The 16,094-nt window shown below is 36.6% G+C and overlaps 1 protein-coding gene across 1 annotated transcript in view; it reads right to left on the bottom strand.

The window, feature by feature from the left end:
• Positions 1-16,094, bottom strand: part of LOC309668947 (serine/threonine-protein kinase Sgk3) — a 31,227-nt gene that overhangs the window by 1,867 nt on the left and 13,266 nt on the right. The window contains exons 5-16 of the mRNA XM_082479496.1: positions 15,648-15,723; positions 11,657-11,744; positions 9,597-9,646; positions 8,201-8,258; positions 7,306-7,389; positions 7,077-7,208; positions 4,913-5,025; positions 4,656-4,692; positions 4,430-4,516; positions 2,231-2,326; positions 1,230-1,385; positions 37-126 (exon numbers count right to left, since the gene is read on the bottom strand). Of these exons, the coding sequence (XP_082335622.1) occupies positions 37-126; positions 1,230-1,385; positions 2,231-2,326; positions 4,430-4,516; positions 4,656-4,692; positions 4,913-5,025; positions 7,077-7,208; positions 7,306-7,389; positions 8,201-8,258; positions 9,597-9,646; positions 11,657-11,744; positions 15,648-15,723 (1,067 nt within the window). The remainder of the gene's footprint in view (positions 1-36; positions 127-1,229; positions 1,386-2,230; positions 2,327-4,429; positions 4,517-4,655; positions 4,693-4,912; positions 5,026-7,076; positions 7,209-7,305; positions 7,390-8,200; positions 8,259-9,596; positions 9,647-11,656; positions 11,745-15,647; positions 15,724-16,094) is intronic.

The raw sequence follows: 16,094 nt of genomic DNA, 5'->3' as shown, positions 1-16,094 counted from the left end.
TGGCAGGCATGAACTAAAACAGCACCAGGCACCTACCACGTTAGGATTAAATGGTGGCGGAATCTTCTTCTGAAGAAGATCATTCCAGCTGAGAGATTCAAAGAATGGGTGCTTTTGAATTTCAAGCTGCAATAAGGAATAAAGATTTTAGATATTTCAGAAATCCATCCTGTGCATCATAGTAAATAGTACTTCAGATTGCATGCATAAGGAAGTCAAGTCCTTCATCAGTTTATTTATTCACAGTTTACTTTGCAATAAAAGCTGTAGTTGGTAAAAACAGCAATTAAGATTTGTTAGCCTCCCTCTACAAACTGATTTCCTTTTAAAATCATATTTTCTGCTTTTAAGCCTTAAGATCAACCACCCTGAAGTGTACCACAGAGCAAGAATGTTTTCTGTTACTATCTCTGCTACTGCCTTTAAAGTTTATTAGTTTTTGTAAAGCAGATCATCAAGAAGTGTCTGCTTCAACAACTCTGCAATATGCTTACTATTTATGAATCAGCAAACAGCTGTGCAAAATGCTACCATCCTTTCATCTTGCTCCACACTGTGAGAAAGTACAATGCCATAGTCCAAGTGCTCTATTACAAGGTCAACAGACTTAACTAATGTTAAGGCTGCAAAAAGAAGACTATAAAGATCTCACAGTTAACGGATGTAAGAAGTCCTTCTAGATTATTCCTCACTGCACAGTTCTGAAGACATCTATACTTTCTCACATCACCTTCTTGCAAACAAAGTTTTTGTTGTTACACTGGGAAAACATTTGCCATGATTTTAAAGCTAAAATAAAGAGCTGCTGTTTGCACGGTACTAGTATTCCTCTTTACCTGAAGACTGTTTTTTCAGTTAGACTGACATTACCAAAAAATAGCCTTTTCTTTTGATTATTTCCCAGTTTCACTACAAACAGTGAAACCTATCTCAGTACACCTTCGTGAACACTATAGCAGGAATTGTGTTTCTTGTGTTGGAAGGTACAGCAGCAACTGAGCTCCAAATATTTATATGCCATGACAAGCATCTCTCTCCTATCCCAATAAACTTTCAGGGATTGACCACACTGGTGTGGAAACAAAAGGAGGAAGAAACAAAAAGGAGGAAGACAGAGACAGACATAACGAGTAATCTCTATCTCCAGCTATTAAACCTGTGCTTTGCACACAAATTTACTGTTGTCCCTTTAAATGAAGTAGGGCTTGATAAATTAGGACATTACATACAAAATCTTCCCTTGCTCCAAGTCGGCTTTGCCGATCTTTCTCCAAAAGTTCTTCTAGAATAGACCAGGCTGTAAGACTGATTCCTGGACGCAGAACTAGGGGTTTATGAAGAATGTTCTCATACATCTCAGCAACATCACGGCAGTAAAAAGGAGGCTAAAAGAAATAAAAGTTATACATAAACTTGAAGCCACATGTGACATTTTATTTCACGTGTATGGATCAGTAAATGATTCTGTAAGAAATACAAACTGCTAGCAGTAAAGAAGAAATCTACCTCTTCTTATGCACTAACTTCTAATTCAGCCATCACTATTGCCAGATCTTTACACTCGATAGCTTCCCCACCCACCTCCTCTTCTCCTAAGACGTTCTCACACTGCTAAGTAGTCAGAGATGCCATCCAGCTTCAAAGCTCCCATTGAACTTGCCTGAAAAGAACATGAGAGTGGCAGAACAAATCTATCTCCCTACTTAAGGTCCTATGGGAGGAGATAAAACTAAAGAAAACTAACAGAACAGATTGTTACTGGAGTAAATACATATGACTAGAAGCAGCATAGTAAGATTTTTTTGTTCTAATGCTGCATCAAGAAGTGGAAAAGCAAGGAGGCTGGGAAACCTAAGTAAAAGAAGTCTTTTAATTTTATTTATTCCAGTATTTGGCAAAATTCTACTTCTAAGTTGGGTTTTTTTATTGGGTATTATCACTGTTGATTCAGTTTACTCTCAATATTCCCTCAAAGCGATGACTGCTTGTCTTCATTGGAGTTGATGTCCAGCAGTTCAGTGGAAAGCAAAGTTTTAAACATCAAGAGGCAATGCAAAATCCAAAAGAGAAAAAACAAGTGCTATGTTAAGTATAAGACAAACTGTTCATCCATTTGAGTATTTCAATATTTTGCAAAAGTTAGCATCTTTAACAACACTGCAGGGTTATTTCACATAAAGGAGGAGAGGGGAAGGAAGCAACCCCTGCCCCCCACATATTAAGTACATACCAGTCCATAAAGCATTTCATAAAGAACTGCACCAAGGCACCACCAGTCTACTGTGTTGTCATAGGGCTGCTTTTTAATGACTTCTGGTGCAAGATACTAAAATAAAAAATAAAGTATTTTAGAGCATTAGGCTAGCAAGAACAAAATCTAGGTTTTAGTCCCATCCCAGAAGACACCTTCAGGAAAAGTTGCTTTGTAGCAACTGTAAGACTGTTAAGTATTTATTTTGTTCTTCAATAAACCTGGCAAATACTTCATCACCATCTGGTCATTTACCAAGTAGGACAGCTGTTTTCCCAACTGAAACAATACTTCCCCCACACTACTGTTTTGCCAAACTACTTTGCCACCTCTATTATGAAACTTGTTTTACATTTCAGATAGGTTGCTGCACAGGCAACATCTCTCAGCAAGCTGGCTACTAGCCATGCCTATTCTGCCATCCTAAGCCTGCATGCTCCTCATCCAGGACAATTCTGCCTCAAATCTATCATTATTGAGAAACTGTATGGCCTACGTTAAGTTTCACTGTAAATCTCAATGAGGGCATGAGTTGCGAGTTGCTAAATTAGAGATTCTTGTCAAATAGTCACTTGACTGATTTGTGATACATCCAGTACCATCAAACACTGAATGACAATGCTAATTGGCTTCCATCTGCCTCACAAAAAAAAAAAGTCTATTCAGCATCTCAGAGCTTACTAACACTACAGCACAAGGACAGCCACTTGTACGAGACTGTTCTTTGTGAATATGTAATATAAAATTATTGTGGCTGGACCATCATCACCTCAGTCCTCACATACAGCACACAGTTTCCAACCGCTCAAAACAAGAGGATTCTCACTTCTATCGTTCTAGTATCCAAATTCTGAAATTTAATTTACAAATAGATTATAGCATTGTCAGACAAGGCACAGCCTGAAACTCACAATTTAATTAGATCAGTATTTCTCAAACTTTCTGTATGTGCAAGTACCCTGTAATTCTTTTGTCTATAAATGACCCATCAAAAGCATGAAAAGCAGCTGAAGTATTTTGAACTCAACTACTTAAGCTTTTTCTAATCTTTCACAACCTCCTTTCAGCTTTTTAGGTGTTGGAACTCATCCAGTCATTCAACTCTGTGTTTAGAAACACTGGGAAGATCATTATACTTTTTGCAGGATTATGAAAGATTTAAATCTAAATCTTGGATTAGAAAGGCTAATACACAACTGCTATGTTTAGTCTTGATATTTTAAAGAACTCATATGAAGCAACAGCATTAACTTACATTACAATTCATGCAAGTCTAAGGTAAGCATGAAGACTAAGCCTCTGAACATCAGGAAAAAAAACCCCACGAAGTTCTCAAACAGATCCAGAGTTATCAGTATTCTATACATTGTCCTTTGAACTTTCCAAAATACTCAGCAAATACTGTTTGAGCTCAAATTTACCACTCAGCTTTATGGATTCATACTCTGATCGTAAGTAGGATAAGTTGTCACATGTCGCCAACAGCCTTTTTTTTTTTTTTTTTTTAATTCAAATGTTTCAGCTAACTACTACTCCTTGCTCATCCTTCATTGCCTTCAAAGGCCTCTTCTGTAATTTAAAGTATATTTATCAAATTATCAAAGCCACTAATTCTAACATTTCAGTGACTCCCTCATATGTGTTCAAGACTTCCAGATTTTAAGTTTTCCAGTGTCGTTTTCTCAGTAAAAAGACGACAGAGTTCAATAAACTCAGTCAGCAAGTTCGAAGTTTCATGCAGATGCAAAGTTTGCTCAAGACTCACAGATATTAAGTCCCTATAAACTTACTAAAAATCAGTGGCAGGATATGGTAAGTAGATTCATATTGGCAAATCTGTTGCAGCTGTTACACAAGCTAACTGTCCTGTGTCTAGCCAGCAGTTAGGAGACAAAGGAGGAAACAATGTTTGAAAAGGATTGGAAAAATGGAGGAAGGCAGAGATGAGTTATGGGCATGTGGGCAGTAAGTAGGAGACACTGCATATTAGTAAAAAGGACAAAGAATAGATCTGCAGGAAGCTTGTCTTCGGTTTTGTTTCATGTAAGAGCTTGTTCAAAAAATGCAAGTCTCCAACAGTACAAAACAGAATATTTGATCTTCCAGTTAAACAAATATTAATAATAGTCAACAGTCATTAATTACTAGCCAAAAAACACACAAAAATTGTCAACGTACTTCTGGTGTCCCACAAAAAGTTGCAGTGGTATCAGAACTTGCAATCCCTTCTTTACAAAGTCCAAAGTCTGTCAACACAACATGACCCTGTTTAAGAAAGAGCGGTATTTTAAAAACAGAACATGCTCAACATAAGTGACACAGTGTGTCAGTGACACATAAGTGACACATAAGTGTCAGTTTTGTGAGAGGACACAGAAACCCAAAAATAATGTTGCATACTTACTAGTGAATCTAGAAGAATGTTTTCTGGTTTTAAATCCCTATTTAAAGAAAACCAAACAACTTGTTAATTCAAAACAGCAGTCACCAACACAACAGCTTCAGAGGCAAGGACTTTAATTCTCCAGCTGAAAGCTTCAAGTTTTGGTGAAATTGTTATCTTCAAGTTTCCCGTAAGATGATTTAATTGTAGTGGCTTTTACTCAGTAATTTGTCCTATTTTGAACTTCTGCAGAACAAGGATACTCTTCAGAAACTTACCTGTACACTATATTTATGGAGTGTAAGTAGCCCAGTGCACTGGCTATTTCAGCAGCATAAAATCTGGCTCTGTGCTCAGGAAAGGATCGTTCTCTTTGTAAGTGAAAGAACAGCTGTAAATATGCAAATAATAAATAAGAACATTATACACAACAAATCAAGTTAATAATGTGCAATTTTATTTAGCTATCTACTTTTTTTTCTCTTAAACACCGTAAAATAAAATAAAATTGGGTTTGCTGCATGACTGTCATTCCTCTCCTCTCTTCCTTTCTTCTCTTTTGTAGCTCAGAAATGGATAGGTAACTCAAGCACATAAGGGCATTTCCCTAAAACCAAGACTAGTCAAAAGGAATTAAGAGTTCCTACTATGCTGTGAATAGAAGTTGGCAAGATTAAATCCAGCAACATAGCCTCCTAACAGAACATAACCTGGTGTCAGATAAGTAATCTTCCATTTCTGTATATGCTTGTATTCAACATTTTGAATGTAGGTATTTATAGAATTGTATGCTGAAATCACCCAGATGTAGGTCATGCTGGGAGGTGTATACTCCAAGCTGATCCACAAATCTGCTCAACTATGGAGAGATTTCTGGCTTCAAAGAGTTTGAGCAGATATGGAAGTCTAACCAAAGATTAAATCATAAACATTCAGATTAAACTATACTACCCATTCAACTTTGAAAGATTTTCAGTAAATGGAAATTTTATGTTTTCCACCTACAAAGTTTGGGAAAAAATAAAAAGCCATCAGAGCTTTCCAAGCACTTCATTCAAATTTGAAAGCTGTTTTGAACTGTATTTTAGTTTGCCTGGAAGAATGCCAAGCTAAGTTGTGGCCAGGAATTCAGAGTAGAGCAAACCAGGAGTTTGCTAATGGAGTGTAAATAAGATTACAGTACATTAGACAAGAGAAAGGCCCATCTTGTCCCAACTCTGACACGTAAAGGGATCAGAACACCAGCATCATAAATGCTGACAGTAGGCCACATGAGTATGAACTAATGTATACCCCAGTTCATATCTCATCCTGATTTACTGAGCAAACTTTACACTTGTCTGTGTATATTCAGCTGCAGTGACATAATAGGAAACCTTGAGATACGCTGAAACAAACTATTTAGATTCTACTCCTTCTCCTGTGCCCATTCAGCTACCAGAGTTTTATCATCTACAACAGTATCCTGCCTCATCCTTTTCTCCTTTTCTGCTTTATGTACCTGTAAGGCCTTCTACAGAAATGTGTACATTTTACACCAATAAATTACCAAACTGAAAACACAGCAAGTGACAAGACATACAGCTCTTCTTTAAAGCATATAGATTGGATATTTCTGTTCATACAGTAATTTTTTCACTACACTTTTTTCTTCAATCACAATTAATTTCCCAGATAGGTCCAAGTATTATTAGTCTACAAGACTCTTGATTTTTCACAAAACCTTTTGAAGGAATGGAAGCAACATTTTATACCCTCTCATGCATACTGGCTATTCAACCAGTTTATACATAAGTTTCCTGAGCACCCCTGGAAGTACTGGGTACTTTGAAAAGCAACAGGTCCCTAGCTGAAGACAAACTGCTTCACAACATTTTATTTAAACATATACAGACTTTCTCCATTTCTTTCACAAGTTTCCCCCCCAAGTTACTTAACGGCTCTTCAGATTCAACAACATTGTTTCAAGGAAAAGAATCCTCAGGATAAGGTTATTTGGCAATAAGAAATTAGACCATGCAAAACTACAGAATAATCCCAAGGTTCCCAATAATATCAATATAGTAAATTCGCTCACTAGTTTCCTTCTTTCCGCTTTCATAATACTAGCATCTCAGCTAACGCAAATGCAAGAGGAAAAGACAATTTTACATGGTGGAAAAGTGTCAACATAAGATTAATTTGAAGTAAAAGTAAGTTTATGTAACTGTAAAATACAGTATTTGTATCTGACAACCATGAATAAATTTGGGATTGAAGTTGTTGATAAGAAGAAGAACAGGGTCCGTATAGCTATAGAAGTCTGTAGCAACAGCAGATAATAATAGGATTTTCAAAACTGGGAGAATGCTGATCACAACCCATTGTAAAGGATCATTTCGTTCCTCCCACCTAGAATTAGAAAAATAGAGACACTCAAATCCAAACACAGCCACCACATACCTCTCCTCCATTAACAAAATCCAGGACAAAGTAAAGCTTTTCCGTTGTTTGGAATGAGTAATGTAATCCAACCAAAAATGGATGTTTCACATTTTTTAAAAGCACATTACGTTCAGCCATAATATGTTTTTGCTGCAAGAAAGTAAAACATCAATAAGTAAACAGGAATGATTGTGTAATTAAGGGAAAAGGGAAGGGAGGTGGGTGGAGAAAGAATGTTTCTGTTCACCTCCTTCCTATTAAGAACAATTTTTTTCTGCAGCACTTTGACAGCATAGTATTTCCCATCCAGTTTTCGTTTTGCAAGAAGGACCTGTGAAATTCAAAACAAATGAAGAAATGCAATTGTTGCAATTCACATTCTATTAGTAATATTTTTCACAATTTCAGCACAACTGGAAACTATCCGTACTATTTTTTCACAATAAAGTTTCTTTGCTTTTAATATAGTCAATCAGCAATATAATCACCAATAGAGTGAGCTTACAGTTCAGTGAAATCTGTCATGATAGCGATATCATGAAAGACCGAATTATAACATTTATTTTCCAGGACCTGCTGAATCTCTATCAAGATCAGTTTCAGCCGATTTTCTAAGTTTTAAAGATAATTTAATGGAAAACAACAACTTGAAAAATAATCCAAAACCAAAGATTTCAAGAGCAATTATCTGTTGCATCTTTGTAGAACATCAGTATTTAAGCCAGTAGCTCACACTGCTCCATAGCACGGGCTGTTGGTCACACTGCTTCATAGCATTAGGGGTTTGACAAAACAGTCCATGCCAACAAAAGAAAATACACATTCGTACTCCAGCTGCTGCAGAAGCACAGGTGTCCCTCCCTTCCTCTCTGGAGGATCCCTATTGCTCTTAAAGAGAAACGGAAACGCTCCCTTTTGTTACTCCCAACAAGTGACTGGGGCAGCCAACAACTGCCACGCTAGGGAAAAAATGGCAGGGCTATGAAGAAGCAACAACAGGGATCCAATACAACAGTTTATACACCACCCTAGACTGACACTACTTTCAAAACCTCTGACCAAGTCTAGGCAACAGTCACTATACAGAAGACACCAGCTAGCATCCTTGCAGCGGGATAAGACACAGTAATAAGAAAGCTCACCTTGCCAAAGCTGCCTTTCCCAATAACTTTTAGGAAATCAAAGTCTGTTGGTTTAGCGCTGAAAGATATTTAAGAAAGAGACAGGTCATCTGGGTAGAAGTTACAAGCTTTATAGTTGTAAAGCAGTTTAGTGTAGCACTTGAGTTGTAATGCGAGAACGGTTTGTTAGCACCCTCCTTTGTTCTTCATTCTACCCAACACCTAGACTTCTACAGACCTTCCCTCGGAGACAATGATTCCTCTCCATTTTGCAATTTCATTTCCTCCAAGGAAAGCATTCAAGTTACATCCTTTGAGTTCATTTTATTTTGTAAGTTTAAGATGCAAAGGTGGAGCAAAACTGTTCTTTTATTCTTCATAGTCTTAGTTTCTTGTAATTTTTAAGTCCCCATTTTCCCATGACTTTTCCTGGAGCTTATTTCTCATTTCCAGAGAGCCAAATGAATTCTCAAGATTACATGATGGAAGGAAGGACCAAGTTCGTTATCTATTCTCTCTTTGCTTATCCCATTCTTCCCCCCTCCATCCATTACTCTCTTTTTCAGTTACAGCGAGAGGAGGGAGGCCCTAACACCTTCCTCTTTTGTGCGCATACATATGAACTCGCCCTCAGTTTTTCCACTTCCCATATCACCACTCCTTTCAGTTATTTCCCAGGATTCCCTCATTTTTTCCTAAATACAATGCAGAGATATTTTTGTCAGCAAAACAATTATCCATGTTTTCAAATTCCAAAACAACAGTTACATCACCATACACCTCTCCATTTATTGCCCCTGAAGGGAAGTACTCTTAAGTTTAATTTCTTACTGCAATCTATTAAGCATTTCCTCCTGTTAGCCCAGAACAAATCTGTGAGGAAAGCAAAACCAAAATAGCAGTCATCTCCTAGATGAGAAAAGCACAGATTCACACAGAACCAAGAACAGAAACTCTACAGAAGACACCAAATGGCAAAGCAAGTTAGGGCTGCAGTAACTAGTTTGTAGTATCAACAAGGCAAGATGCTCTTTTGCCACGCATTAAAACAAACTTGTTTTCATAACCTGTTCACATTCTTAACAGTTGTGTGACCACTCCCAAGACAGAGAGGTCATCTTTGCTATAGCATCCTTTAGTAAAAGGATAGCAGACTAACAAAATCTGAAGGTGAAAAGGAAAAAAAAAAATGTTTTAAAGGTAGGTGTTTATGTAGTACAGGATTCAATGTTTTGCATCCTCTGGAGCAGTGCAAATCAACAAATAAAGGCATATATCCAAAGAACACTTCATACTATTAACAACTACATGCAGTCTAATTTTTCAGGTTTTAAAATTAATTTTAATAAAATTTTAATAAAATAAAAATTTTGCATTAAATTGAATTACATTTTAATTCAATTTAATTGAAACCTACTGAGGATTTCCAGATGGTCCCAAGTTGATATTCTGTGAGGTAGAGTTTAACTGTTGGGAGAGACAAAGAGGTTTATTCTTAATGATTTTTTTTTAATTCTCCCTTCGATTTGAACCAATATTAACTTCAAAATACTCTACTAATTTGCTCAATCCATACCCTTCACACTTGTTACACTAGATTTTTAAAGAGATCTAACATCCAGATTTGGAACTTAGTAAGCTGAAATATCTGGCCATCATCACCTTGTCACAAATTATTTCTACATACAATATATTCAAGGACGAAGGTAATAAAATAATTGTGTCCAGACACAGAGGACAAGATTAGGAACAAAGATTTAAGAGCGTTTCAACAAACAATTTGTTCCTCATCCAGAACTTAACCCTTTCTGTATTTGCCCTAGGAATGTACTTTTTACCTTTTATCATAGATTTTCCAATATCTTACCAATAAAATAATTTTAAACCCAAACTGTTTATCCAAGAGTAATTAGTGAAAGAAGACACAGTGCTTTAAAAAAAAAAAAAAAAAGAGTGAATATTCTCCCCACCCCAAGAAAAACATTACCAACCTTTTCTATCCTGACATTAAAGGTTAACTAACTCAATTCCAGAAATCACATGAATCCTACCAGTACACACCCAGACAGAATTTGGAAATTACAGGGAGGGAAACAAGGAAGCCACTGGCATTTAAGTATTTTTCTCTGTTTTGTTTTTGATTTAAAAAAAAACCAAAACAACAAAACCCAAACAAACAGTATTTGTACTCTCATTGTGGTTTTGGACATTATCAGAGAAAGATAAAATGCATTCAAATACAAGTTACTTGGGGACAGGCTAGCAGGCATCACAAAACCAGTACTCCTACAGAAGCAGAGAATGCCCTGACACCAGTGCTGGATGCTACTATTCACTAATAAGAGCCAATCACACAATGGTACTGAAGAGTTTTTAAAAAAAGCTACTATATAAGTTTCAAGATTTTTCTTATGGGCTCATTTTTGTTCCTTATTCTTCAGCTTCATCACTTACACAGTAACTATGAGAAAGTGAATTTCTTATCAAAAAGTATGGTCCAGGCCACTATGCATTAGCGCTCTTCCTATTTTGCAATTTGTTGTGGCATGACACATCATTTATTTTACACAGAAAGTTTAGATCATTCCACATTACTTAGAATACCTTTAAAAGGAGGAGGAAACTCCTATTTTAAATTAGAGTTTTGCTGCATGCTCACTGTGCTGTCAAGAACCTCAAAAAAAAAAAAAAAAAAGCAGCAAAGTGGCATCTCTGGAAGTGAAACTTTCAGGAAACACTAAATCTGCTCTGGATCACACACAAACGAAAATGACAATTGTTACATCTTTAACAAGGGCTGAATAAGAAGAGAAGTACTAAGATCACATTTGTATGCCAAGAAGTAAGCCACACTGAAAACAAGCTTAAATATGGCACTTCTGCCTTCCTAGAAATACTCCTTTTTTCAAACAGCACTGCTTCTGGAGGCTGTAAATTAATTTCAGAGAATCCATCTAGCTATGTAGTGGCTTTTGTGACAAAAGAGGCTTCAGACCACACAGAGTGTTATATGTGAAATGAAATAAAATCCATCCTTGCTCCTGAGCGACTTTTAGAAAGGCTGCATTTTTCCCCATGAGAGAATTATATTTCTCCCCCTATTAAAAAAAACACAACACACAAGCAAACAAAAAGACAATTAATCATTCAATCTCCCCTGCTCCTTGCCAGATGTTCTTAGCAAGAATCTTTGAAGAGACTGCAAAAACTGTGACAGCTAAGCTATGACTAAAGCCGTGTTTCTTTAATTCATATGGCAAGTGGTGAAGCAGCAAGACAAAGCTAGCAATCACTTTTACCCCTCTCTGCAGTTCACATCTGACGGAAAATATCTTACAGCCCACAGCAGAACACATTTATTTAAAAGAGCATGGAGGGGATTTATTGCAAAACCAACCAGTAATTTTCAGTAAATAATATACCTAAAATTGCCCTCAAGTAGCTAAAATTTAGAAGACTCTTCTACTGTTTTGTTACCTTCCGACTGCTCCTCTCATCTTCATCTTCAGATGGATCCGACTGGTGTTTTGGGTTATCCATCTGAAGAAATCCTCTGACATCTGGGCTAGAAACACAGTTAGCTTCATTAGCACACCGATAATCTGCATGATTTTCAGCTATAACCATAGGAAGCATAGCATTAAACAGCAGCATACAGAGGAGTTACTCACCACAAAGTTTTATATTTAAGTTCTGGTAATTAAGGACTGTGTACAAGAAATGCTTTTATAGCAACACAATTCAACTGCTGAATGTGTCACATACAGTACACAAAATTTTCCACTCGCAAAAAACTGACATGTTAAAGTATATGTATTTGAAAATTTCCTAAGGAAATGCTCTGCAGAACTGCATTAAAAGGTAATTATTAGAAGAAAGAACACTATCTAAAGCATGAGTTCTAACTGGCTAGCAACCACCAGGAAATCAACTTTCCTTCAAAAAACTGAAGAATTTAAAACTATTTTTAGTTTTCCAAAATTAATGAAATAGTCCAACACAATACAGAATGAAAATACATAGTCTGTATCCCAAAAAGAGATGCATGTCCCAAGAGGTACATGGTAGTAATGTTCCTGTCCCCATATGCTTTAAAGCGGAAGATGGTGATTTTTTTATTCAAGAGTGCATTCTAGCTGGGCGCTGACAAGACAATGTAAGAAAACCTTCCAATCAGCTGCAGGACAAACACTATTATTCAGGAACCAGCAAGAGAGACTACAGGCTTCCCACAGTACCTAAGGAGAAGCATTTTAACTTCAGCATTGGTTTCTAGCTTCTGCCTTGGTGGGGGGCTTTGGGAGAAGGACTGGGAGAAGGGAGGGAAAGTAAGAGAATTACGAGAACCTGCTCCCAGGAAGTGAGGCAAACACAGACTGCAAAATCTTACAAACCAGGGGTTTCACATTCATTTTTATATTCATCAGATTTGAAATTGCAAAAATCTAGTCACCCTGACTGTTTTTTATGGAACAAATTCAGACCCCCACTTCTCACTTAAAGAGCTGATAACTCATTTCCCCACAGAGATATCAGGGTATTGTCATCCTTGAGCTCTTCAAGTGTTATGCAAATGTTCACATTTTCATTAAGGAGCTACTTTGGACTATTTAAAAATAACTATGTTATATCTTTAATGCATGCTCTATTATATATTTGGATTCAAACTGATTTTTTTTGGACATGTTCTGATAGACAATTAAATGCATTAATTTTGCAGTGAAGACCTACACTTGAGGGGGCAAGCAGCCCAATTTGAATAGTTGCTCACTGACTTAAGGGGCCTCACAGCGCTCATAAGTAACAAACTCCCAGCTCCTATTGAGGACATCAGTCAGCAAGGGGGATGCATTATCAGATCCCTGTCCCTTCTGACATTTTTTCCCAACATCTACATTCTATCCGTGAGAGCAAGTTCTCTATCAAATACAGTTAGCTGAGTAAATGCAGCTTGAAGCTAGTCCACTTAATTCCCAGTTCAGTCTAAGCCAATGATCCATCTTGCAACGTATTCCACCTGACAGTGATTGCAGGAAAATCATTATCAACCATTACAGGGTCTTTCTGATCACTCTTAACACACTTTAGGTTTTCATTGGGTCTATTATTGAGCAGAAAGGTTTGGCTTTGATACAATATTTGACAAACATGTCAGACCCAAGAACAAAGTCCACTGAAAGAGGAAAAAAAAAAAAAAAAAAAAAAAAAAAGGGAAAAGAACACAGTTCTGCATGTTTCAGAGAATATAAATACTACAGTCTTGGACACACTGACTCTGACATTTGTGCTTTTCAATTCAGATGTTCAGCTGCCTTCCCATCCAGAAATGAGGACATCATCATGAACCGTTCTTAAGCTTCTACTGACATAGTTTTCATAGGTAGGACTTAAAAACGTGACATCCTGGTACTGGTTTTAATGCTTAAAAGATGTAGTGGAAAGTGGACTTTCTTACAGTTCTGTGAGAATGCTTTACTCCCTAAGTCTTCCTTGTACATTACTAACTTTACATAAGGTATTTTACCTAATAACAAATTTAATTAGCACATTAAAGCAAAACAGTCTAAGAAAGCAAGGACGTGGACTGTTTGTGAAGGTGCAGTCACCACATATTTCTTGAGTGGTTTTTAGCAGATTGAAAAAAAAAACCAACACAAAAACAACCAACCAACCCAAACCACCAGGCTCAAAGCTTTGGTATTCCTTCACTAATAACATTCATTCATTGGCACATAGATAAGATGACAAGATTATGTAACTATTAGTATGATTAGAATGAAAAGGCTTGCTTTTTCTCCCACATAAATCACTGTTACTTTAAGGGTGGGGAGGAGAACAGCAAAAGATCAGTCTCTATTTTGTTTTTATTGTAGAACTACGCCTAATAAGCTTTTTATTTAACACGCTTTCAACAGCACAAAAACACTTTACAGGACCTATTTCTTAATACTGATTTAAGTTAGTTTTAATGGGTCAGACAGGATAAGCACCATGTTAAAGAACTTAGATTCAGCTACAGATGCATTTGAGCTTAAAACAATTTTAAAAGCTCATAAAAAATTAAGGCAGCAAGTGGATTTGAGGTTTGGCACTTTTTTTTTTTTCCAAGCACAATTTTTTGATGTGCATAAAAGAAAGAAAAATACCATTTTACCTTTGGAGAACAAATATAGCATGTTTTGAGACCAAGTATTTGGTACATGGACGAACTGACAAGGGGAGGGGATTGTGCTAAATAAAACCAGCATCCTTTCCTAATGTAACATAACAGATTAGCTTCAACAATTAGTTACTTTAAAGTGCTTTCTATTCTTTCCCAGAGAAGAACACTACTATGACCACAAAGCTCACAGTATTTGTTCTAGTAGAAAACTATTCCACTGTAAAGATTTTTTAATTTTTTTTTTCCATTTATCACAAGGAAGTATATACTAAAATGCTCCTATTTTCAAAAAAAAAAAAGAAAAAGAAAAAGAAAGGAAGTACATATTTCAGGTTAATAAGACATTAAATAGTTCACTTGTTGGGGGGGGGGAAGGGGGAGGGGGAGGAGAAGCATCTGACTGCAAGCTGCAAACTGCAGCAATATTCTATTAGAGGTTGGTAGTTTTTTTCCTGTGGGAAATGGGAAGTTTTACACGTTGTACAGATAGGCTAATTAAAGAAAGCACATGTATTAAAGACATTTACTCAACACTAAAGCCAAACATAGACCTTTTTTTCATTTTACCAGTTCAAGCAACATAGAAAGCTGCATGGATTTCATTTAAACTGATGAGGTACAGATTTAAACTGAAAGAAAGATGCAGTTTACCCCCCAAATCAGCGCACACACAGAAGCGCTATCCTCCAGGTTTAACTGGAGCTGACTCTAGCATATTACCATCTCTCATTCATCACTGTCCCACTGATGGAGGTTAACACACCTGCAGATCTTCTGATGGAGCAGTTTATGTACAAGCTTATTCATTTGCTTTAGGCAGGTCAGCTTGGTTATCTCCCAAACCATGTAAGCAAGCTGATTAACTTACTTGGTTAACATACTTAAAACAAGTTCTGGAGTACGCACATGAACGGCTCTAATAAAAGGATGCAGGCAGTGACTTACTCCCAGCAACACAGTGACAACATAGCTCTCAAACAGTAAAGCCATCGGCAAAACATAGACCTGCCCTACAGCAACAGAATTTACACTGGAATCTGCACCTCTTGAATTAAGATCAGTTAATTGCCTGCAAGTTTATTTGTAGATGAGTTTTCAGAAAACAAAGATGTTTTAATACCATTCATCAGTCTGTAGATTTTTCCTGAAGGAACAAACGGCCATATTAAAATTTATTCATTTTATTTAAGAGCACTGAACAGGTAAAATACATATTCTGGTTAAAAGTACTGAAATTTGCAATTTTGTATTTGACATCTCATGTCTTTTAAATAGTCCTTATAAAATAGATATGAAACTACTTACTGGTTGCATAGCTCTGGCTGTCTAACTAAATTTTGAATGAATTCATTCAGTCCTGCTCTTCTTTGTTTAATAAAATCTAAAAAAAATAAAAAAAGTTTATTAGCATGATCTGTCAGCTTGCAAAAAAGACTTACTTTCAAATTTAGGTTTTTTTAGGATTTAAACAGCAGTTAAAAAGAGATTGGGTCACAACTGGTTCAGAACAGGATCCTACACATGAAAGTCACGAGCTTAAAACATTCAAGTGAGGTGAGAGAACAAATTTCAGTTTCTCTGCAACACTACTTGAAAATGTAGAAAGCCAGGTGGATTAAAAGTGCACTGAAGTGCTTCAAGAACAGTGTGCAACCACAGTGCGCTAACCTGTGCAGCCTTCGTTGTATGGGTGAGCCCTTCAGGACATGATTGTGCTCAAAAAAAAAAAAACAAAAACAACCCAAAGAACCA

Source organism: Vanellus vanellus (assembly GCF_965231255.1).
Source record: "Vanellus vanellus genome assembly, chromosome: 2".
Classification (NCBI taxonomy): Eukaryota; Metazoa; Chordata; class Aves; order Charadriiformes; family Charadriidae; genus Vanellus; species Vanellus vanellus.
The sequence above is the reverse complement of the archived record's forward strand: the minus strand, read 5'-3'. Positions and strand labels throughout refer to the sequence as shown.